At 57.8% G+C, this 8735-nt stretch overlaps 1 protein-coding gene across 1 annotated transcript in view; it reads left to right on the top strand.

Annotated features, from left to right (window-relative positions):
- The window catches only part of OVOL1 (ovo-like zinc finger 1), a 10496-nt gene extending 7731 nt beyond the window's left edge, over nt 1-2765 (top strand). Inside the window, exons 7-9 of the mRNA XM_010837843.1 lie at nt 94-311; nt 1971-2160; nt 2316-2765. Coding sequence (XP_010836145.1) covers nt 94-311; nt 1971-2160; nt 2316-2611 — 704 coding nt within the window. The 3' untranslated portion in view covers nt 2612-2765. The remainder of the gene's footprint in view (nt 1-93; nt 312-1970; nt 2161-2315) is intronic.
- The last annotated feature ends 5970 nt before the right edge of the window (nt 2766-8735 follow it).

Raw genomic sequence — 8735 nt, 5'->3', positions numbered from 1 at the left:
ATAGCCAGCTCACTGCCAGGGAGCCCTCCTGAAACCCCACAGAGTCCCCTTTTCTCTTCCAAGCCCTTCACCTGGCTGCTCTTCTTTTCACAGTCAGCCTGGGCTTCTGTCCGCCACAGCCCTACCAGGAACCAGAGCCATCGGTGGCCGAACCCCCTTCTTGCCCCCTGGCTTTGGACATGAGCCTTCGGAACTCCAGCTATAGCGTGACCCCCGGGCCCTGCGTGGTGGCCCAGCTGCCCTCCGAAGACATGAGCCGTCTGGCAGGCCCGCAGAGCAGAGACCACGGCTTTCTGCGCACCAAGATGAAGGTACTGACCCTCACAGTGTCCCTGAGGCCCAGCGCACGTGGGTCCACATGGGTCCCACCCACGAGATGTGGCCCAAATGAGATTAGGCAGACTGGCTTTGGATCTGGGTCCATATTTCTACAGATGTGAACCTCCCTGGGGCATAGACAGGGTGGGAAAGAAAAGTGGGTCTGAAGTGAGAATGCCATGCATTGGGGAGAAGCAGTAGGGTTCAAGAGATGTCCAGCCCTTTGGAGTCCTTTGTGGGGGTTGTTTAGTTTTGTTTCTGGCCTTGAGGGGAGGCAGCCCTTACACAGAAGTCCTTGGAAGAGCGGGGAGGCGTGAGCCTGGCTCTGCGCCTTGGCCTGGCCTGCGTCTCCGCTGCCTCAAGAGTGAGGTCTAGGGTCTGCCCAGTTGTCAGCTGTCCCCCGAGGCGTGTGCCCAGCAGTCTCTGCCTCGCCCAAGTGTACGCTTCCGACCCAGGGCCTTGCATCTGGGGCGGGGCCTGGTGAGCCCCAGTTCAGCAGCCGAGGCAGGAAGAAGCACAGGGTGGCGGAAACGGCCCTGCTTTCCAGGAGCACGAGGCCTGCATTCCTGAAAGTGCTGGAACCTGGAAGCAGCTGCCAGTGGTGATCTAGTGGAAGGGCTCTCACGGAGCTTCCTGTGAGCCAAGAGACTGGAGAAAACTGGCAGGGAAAGGCTGCTCCTCCTCTCTCACCCGTGGAGGCCAGGTGTTGTAACCTGCCGGGCATCACCAGGAAATGCGCTGGGCGGCTGACAGGGGAGCTGACACGGCACCCCGATCCCCAAGGGCCTCTCCTCCCAGCCCTTGAGCCCCAGCAGCTAGGGAGCACGTGGAGGGAAAGCAGAGGGCACGGGACCGTAGACGAGCCAGAGAAGTGAGTCCTGACCCCAAACAGCTTGCTCAGTGAGCAACACAGCCTTTACCCAGTGCCAAGGGCAGCGCAGGGCCAGGCGGTATGGGTGATGGGGGGGCCCCTCGGGCCCGGGGAGCTCAGGCGGCGTCGCCAGCGACGAGGCCACCACGAAGCACAAGCAGCCTCTGAGCGTTCAGAGCTAGGGCCTGGAGCCCACGTCTCCATTCCTGAACAGACCTGAGGTGTTGCACGGTTACCCTGAATATGAAAAACCTTTATAAAGAGAATCATCAGGGTGGCAAAGGGACTCAGACTAGACCATGTCAGGCTCAAGAAAGGCCGGGGCTGGGCTGGCCTGTGAGGCGAGGCAGCTCCGGGCCCCCAGCAGTGGCCTCAGCCTCGGAGGGCGGCGCGGAGACCAGGACCGCGTGTGGAGCCTTCCCCGTCCTGAGGCGCAGACTGAGAACTGAGCAGCAGCTAGAGGACGCCCAGGCTCAGCGAAGCGGGGCTTTCTGCCAGGGAGAGTTGCCCTCTTTCTGTCGGGAGCTGGCCGGCTGTCTTTAGTGACGGCAAAGAAGGGCCTCGCAGAGGGACTCAGGAGCCCAACAGGAGGCTGACCGAGGACCCAAGGAGGCTTCCGGCCCCACCACCCCATCTCCGGGAGCCAGCGGCCCAGAGGTGTGGCCCCTGGGTGGGCAGCGCCCCTCCTCGGGGCTGGGGGCTGGCACAGTGCATCTTCCTCATCTGCCACCTGCAGCCCCAGCTCCTGGGTGTCTATCACACACACCGCCCTCGCCCACAGGTGACGCTGGGGGATGGTCCCAGTGGAGACCTCTTCACCTGCCACATCTGCCAGAAGGCCTTCACCTACCAGCGCATGCTGAACCGCCACATGAAGTGCCACAATGACGTCAAGAGGCACCTCTGCACCTACTGCGGGAAGGGCTTCAACGACACCTTCGACCTCAAGAGGCATGTGCGCACCCACACAGGTGAGAGGGCCCGCCCAGCGCGAGGCCCAGCAGCTGCGCGGCCATGGCGGGGGGCCGGGGCGTTCGGGGCGGACTTCCTCGTCCCCTCTGTCAGGCCGCTGGGACTCCTGTGCCCCAGAGCTGGGTCCCTGACGCCCGCGCTACCCTCCCCACAGGCGTGCGGCCCTACAAGTGCAGCCTGTGTGACAAGGCCTTCACGCAGCGCTGCTCTCTGGAGTCCCACCTCAAGAAGATCCACGGTGTGCAGCAGAAGTACGCGTACAAGGAGCGGCGGGCCAAGCTGTACGTGTGCGAGGAGTGCGGCTGCACGTCCGAGAGCCAGGAGGGCCATGTCCTCCACCTCAAGGAGCACCATCCCGACAGCCCACTGCTGCGCAAGACCTCCAAGAAGGTGGCCGTGGCCCTGCAGAACACCGTCACCTCCCTGCTGCAGGGCGCCCACCACGTCTGAGCAGTGACGCCCCGAGAGGGTGGGGGCCGCCTCCTCGCTGCCCCGCCAGCCCGCCCTCTGCGGCTTCCTGCCGGAGCACCCGAGGACAGGCCTGGAGCTGGCCACGCGTGCTTGCTCAGGCTAGCGCTACTGACCTCTGTTTGTATTTGCACTGGTGTCTTTGAGCAGAGGCCACTCTGAGCCTGGGCAGATGTGTGGGGCAGGGCGAGGCCAGGACTGCCTTCCCTGTGGAGCAGCTGAGTCCAGAGATAGGACTTCCTTCCCAGATGAGGTATGGGAAGGTGATTCTCTCATCCCTCGCCTCTGCAGCCCCGGGGCAGGGGCAGCTGGTTCCCCGTGGATGGCAGTCAGGTGCCCTGACAAAGGACACCCCGGTAAACGCCAGCGGTGGAGGAGCTGGCTTTGGCCCACTCGGCTGTGTTCCTCTTGCTCAGGGCTGCAGGGCTCTGCTCGTTGACAGGGAGATGCACGCGCGTGTGCACAGCCGTGGACGTGCGTACACAGGAGGCCTTGCCACGTATCACCTCATTTTTAAGAAATCAACTACTGGTGCCAAGGAGGTTTTATTTCTTTTTTAAAAAGATGACAAGTGTACAGATATTAATATATTTTTGGTGCCGATGGCGACTGCTTTTGAGAGAGAATGGAGCTGAATTTCTCCTCCCCGCGCGGTTGTGTTTATCCTGGACATTTCACACCTCCCCTGTGCCTCGGCTGTGGGGTGGCTGCCCTCCCCCACCCTCGTCTTTCCCCAGATATTTAATCGAAGACTTCCCTCCAGCCCTGGGGGAGGGTGCACTGCGCCCCGTTCTCTCCTCCTGATGGGACAGCCCATCACAGCTTCTGCTCTTCCCTCCTTATAATTCGGCCTTCCTACATCCTTTCAAGGCCAGCCTCCGGGTGACCGAGAGCCCTCTGGCCTCCTGATGACAGATCATGGGTGGAACAACTCACCATTCCAGAGGCCGAGGGTTTGTCTGGCTGGGGTCGTGGGGCTAAGGCCAGTGGTGGGGTTGTGAGTCTGTGATGCGCCCAGGGGCCCACCGCTGGCAGTAATAGGAAGAGTGCAGGGCCAGGCTGCGAGGCCTGCCTTTTCCTGGCTGAGTCAAAACCCTAGGACAGGAGCAAAAAAATGGGACAGAGTAATAACCAAACACATCAGAAGCTTCTGGAGGGAGGACAGTATGAGATGGTTAACTGGTTATCTTTGTAGCCTTTTTGCTGTTTTTCTAACGGCAGGGTTGGCCCTTGAGCCCCTGAGGAGGGAGCCACCCCTGCATTAGAAGGACTCCATTAGAAGGACTCGGCCAGGCTCCCCTGGCTTTAGCCGGGTTTCCTACTAAGAACAGGAAAGGGCTGTGGGTCAAAAGGGAGAGACAGGCAGGGGCTGGAGCTAGTCTGCCAAAGAGTGAGAAGGCAAACTCGAAAGAGAACACAGAGCAGGTGGAGTCGCCCTGCAAAGCCAAAGCCCAGGTGGCCCCAGTCTTGGCCTCTCCTGCAGCATCCACCCAGCCTGGGATGCGGGAGGGGGCCTTCTCTGACACAGCTCGGAATGTGTGTGGATGGTTTTGGAAGAGTCTTGCTTCATTTTACTCTAGAGCCTGCAAGAGCTGCTGTATTCTGGAAGTTGTAATGTATAAAATAACTTTCTCTGGAAGTTCTGTCTTGTTTACATGTCTGGATCCCTGTGTTTGTTGCCTGGTCATTGTTCATCTCTGTGTTCCTTGCCTCTCCAAGGAAGTTGCAAAGCTCTGTGTTGTCTGTTTTATTTTATAACTTTCCCCTCAGCTAGCAAAATAAAAGAACTGTCATTTTCTGTGTTTCAGTGTTTTTGTTTTATAGGCCTTTTTTTCCCCACCTACAGGGAAATTAATCAAAACAGTGGATACATTCTATTCAAAGTCTTAGCCTTTTACAGGTAGCAGTGGCCCTCAAGTCAAGACAAGAACCTGCTCAATTAAGTGGTCTGCCCATGGTCTAAGCAGTCAGTGCCTGCTGACCCGAGGGCCCCGTTCTGTTCTCTGTGGTGGCCACAGGGTCCAGTCTCTTCCCCATACCCTGCCAGGACCATAGGAGGAAGAACCGCATTCCCTAAATAGTAGGGCATGAAGTTCTTGTCAGTTCTGGGTCAGACACGTAGCTGTGGGGACGGTCACACCCACATAGCCTTTGTTCCAGGCCAGGCACATTGTGTATTAGCACCCTTGACCTTCCAGCCACACTCTGGGATGGGTGCACACTGCTGATGGGGAGGTTGGCAGATGGCATGGCAACTCAAAGTAGAGGGAAACTTAAGAGATCACCCGGCCATGCCCATCACCTACCTAGGATCACTGCAGAGACCTGATCGCTCGGGGAACCCGGGTGCCTGAGTGCCCGTTCAGTGTTCTTCCATCACAGCCTCGCCAGGGATGGAGGAAGCGGCTGCCAGGCCTGGGCCCTTGGCGTACATTCTGGGAGAAGGGTTGGTAGCCCTGGTGCAGTGAGGAAAAAGGAAACCATTGATCTGACCTCCACGGCTCTTCTGTGTGAAGGCAGAGGGTGGAAGGGCCCCTGGCCCTCCCTGTGTCTCTTTAAATAGCCAAGCACAGAGGATTTCTTTTTATCTCTGGAAGCCTCCCAATGTGAAAGGCAAACCAAATCCCATTTTTCTGTGTCCCAGGATGAGCAGAGCCCATTGTCGAAGCCCAGATGATTAACTGCTATGTAAACTTTAGCAGGAGCAAGGTTTCCTGGAAGCCAGGGATGGGGGTGGGGGGAGGGCTCCCTCTGCGGCTCTGCTGTCTCCCCCTCCTCAGCAGGGCTCAGGGGTGGGACACCACCCAACAAGGTCAGGCCAGGCGGTCACATTTTGAGGGCCGGTAATGATCTCTGGCTTCTGCAGGATGGCTGCCGGATGTGAGCCTCCGTGGATGGGGAAAGAGGCCGCAGCCAGGCAGAGGGGAGAGATTAACGCAAGTCAATGTATAACGACGGCCAGACGACCAATGACCAATACTGCGGGACCCAAAAAGGAGGCTTTTGCATTTGAAAGAGTAAAGATTTCTTGGAAGAGGTGGGGTTCAGCTGGGCCGGAAAAAATGGGAGGGTCTGAAGAGAACAAAAGAGGAGGGAAGGCGTTTCTGGGCAGGCGTGGGTAGGATCAGACCCAGAAGAGAGGAGGTGTGCGCCCTGCGCTGGGCGGAGGTCCTCACCGGTCCCGTTGCCAGTCCCGACGCTGTCACTCATTCAGTCACACCATGGGTATTTTTTGAGCCCTGCCCAGGTGCCAATAAGAACTGGTAACAAAACAGGAGAGACAGAAGAGCTGGCTGGGACCTAGCAAGACGTCTGGTCTAAAGGAGGATGGAGGGAGAGTCCGATTTATACAGCTAAAAGCAAAGCAACCAAGTGCAGGGCAGAGGGGACTTTACAACACCAGGAAGTGTGGCAAAGATTTAGACTGTATATTTGTATGCATTTTCTAATGTTTTTACAATGAACATATATTATCTTTTATAATCAGGAAAAAATTAAGTTATAAAACAATTCGGGGCTTTTAGTCAACTTGAAGTTCAACACGTCACTGGGGACGGAGCTGCCCAAAGGAGTGCCAGTGTGACCCTGGAGTCAGTGGGGGCGGGGAAAGAGCAGAGATAGGGCTTCCCTGGTGGCTCAGGTGGTAAAGGATCCGCCTGCAATGGGGGAAAACTGGGTTCAATCCCTGGGTTGGGAAGATCCCCTGGAGGAGGGCATGGCAACCCACTCCAGTATTCTTGCCTGGAGAACCCCCATGGACAGAGAAGCCTATCGGGCTGCAGTCCATGGGGTCCTGGAGAGTCTGACACGATTGAGCGACTAAGCACATGGGACTTGAGGCCCAGCCCTGTCTCTGACTGCCTGTGGGGCCTTGGGCAAGTGACTGAACCCCTCAGTTTTTCATCTATAAAATGAGGCGGCTCCCCAAGTTGAAAGGTCCGTTCTGTCCTAACGACTTCATGTCTCGAGGCCCCCATCTCAATAAAACCCTTGAAGAAACTCACTGACAAACTGCGGTGGAAGAGGTGCAGAAGGCCGAGAAGGTTGTCCTGCAAGTGGGGGAGATCTACCACTTGGCTGCCGACTTGAAGCAGGGGGAAAGGCTCATTCCGGTGGATCCAACGGGCAGAACCTGGGCAGAGAGGTGAGCATCAGAGGGGCACGGGCCCCCACTGCGAGGAGCCCTGGGGCAGCAGCTCAGGAGGGAGGCAACCCCAGAGAGGGTGCCTGGGATCTGCTGGCTGTGCCTGGGAAGCCATTTGTCAGGAATTTCTGCAGGGACTCAAGTTGGGGGGCTGAAGGCTAGACAGAATAATCTTCAAGACTTCCACCCATGGAATTCTAAGAGGTTGAGCAGTGGTCAGGACTTCCCCGGTGGCTCAGATGGTAAAGCGTCTGTCTATAATGCAGGAGACCTGGGTTTGATCCCTGGGTCGGGAAGATTCCCTGGAGAAGGAAATGGCAACCCACTCCAGTACTCTTGCCTAGAAAATCCCATGGACGGAGGAGCCTGGTGCAGGCTACTGCCCATGAGGTCGCAAAGAGTCGGACACGACTGAGCGACTTCACTTTCAGTTTCATGACTTCCAAGCCCCAAAAATTCGAGTTAAGAGAATGGAATAGAAAAGGAAACCCTGGATGGGGAAGACCAGCTGGGAGCCTGGGCTTGGGTGGTTTTGCCAAGAGAAGGGCTCCCCTGGCTGGTCCTTGGGGCCACCCAGGAGGAGCCCACTCCCTCAGGCGGGGGCAGTCACCTGACCTAGGATGTCCCACCTTCTTCATGTCCGAGACCAGCCTGCCCTCTGTACTCCTCATCCCAGCCCGCTTCCCCAGTTCCTAGAGTCTGCTTTGAATTTTTTCTTTTTTGACCGTGTTGCATGGCATGCAGGATCTTAGTTCCCTGACCCCCTGCACTGGGAGCATGGAGTGTTAACCACTGGACCGCCAGGGAAGTCGGCTAGAGTCTGTCTGATACTCCATCCGTCAACCCACCAGTCATCTCCCTCAGGGACGGCCCTCCTTGTCTGGCAGCCCCCTGCCCCCAGGCGGCTGGCTCGCTGACACGTTGGGGCTCAGGTCCCACGCCAGCACTGGAGGGGACGTGAGTCAGGTGTGAAGATTTTGGCCCTGGCCCAAGTGGGACATGGACAATGACGTCTTCCAGTTTCTATTTCCTGAAAACATAAGAGCTGGGTATCAAGCGATCCGTGTCCTCTCTTCCCCACGTGTTCTCTGCACAGAAAATGAGGGAGACGACTTCTACCCCGTCAAGCTTTCACGGCAGGACACACATCAGGCATCTAGAAACACGCTCAGAGATGTGAAGGGCGGGGAGCCGGCTGCATGGTGCAACCTGCCGAACCCTCAAGCGGCAGCATGCAACTGTCCACAGAATTCTCTGGTGACTTAACCTTTGAGGGCGGATCGCCTGCACGCCCCCCCCCCCCCACTCCCACCTCCACACAGAGGAAGCCAGGGCAGGGCGGCCCAGGGCAGAGAACAAGTGAGTGAGCTCTGTGTCCAAGCTGCGGGTCTACGCTGCCCGTTGGTGGACAGACGGACCATGGCATTCAAGGTGGGAGACCAAACCGGGAGAGGCTCTGGGTGCTGAGAGATGCCGGTGTTGCTCACTGCTGAGCCTGGCACTCCTGGGGCCACGTCACCGGCCCTTTAATAGCAGCTAATCACCACTGGCGTTTATTGAGCTCCTACTACACACCGCGCTGCGCTTCCCCTCTGACATCATTGCTAACCACAACAACAACTCTGGGAGGTGGCTATTATTGTTCCTATTTTTAGACAAAGAAATGGAAGCTTGGGGAGATGAAATGCCTTGCTCAGGGTCACATGGGCTCCAGTCTGAGGCCTGACTCTCAGGCTGGGACTCCTGTCTCTCCAGCCCTTCACGATCAGGCGGTGGGAGAACCTTTCCTCTCCATGAGCACCTACTCTGTGCCGAGCCCTGTGCTGAGGCCCTGGGGGTGCAGGGGGATGCGGTCCCTGCACCCCGGGGTTCACCTTGCCCTGGGGGAGCCGCACTAGAGCATAAGAGCCAGGGAGCAGGAAGGGGTGACCCCATGTCAGCAGAGCTGGGGAAAGAGAAAGG

The sequence above is a fragment of the Bison bison genome, unplaced genomic scaffold (assembly GCF_000754665.1).
Source record: "Bison bison bison isolate TAMUID 2011002044 unplaced genomic scaffold, Bison_UMD1.0 scf7180017864080, whole genome shotgun sequence".
In the NCBI taxonomy this organism is placed as follows: Eukaryota; Metazoa; Chordata; class Mammalia; order Artiodactyla; family Bovidae; genus Bison; species Bison bison.
This window is presented reverse-complemented; position numbering and strand designations above follow the sequence as displayed.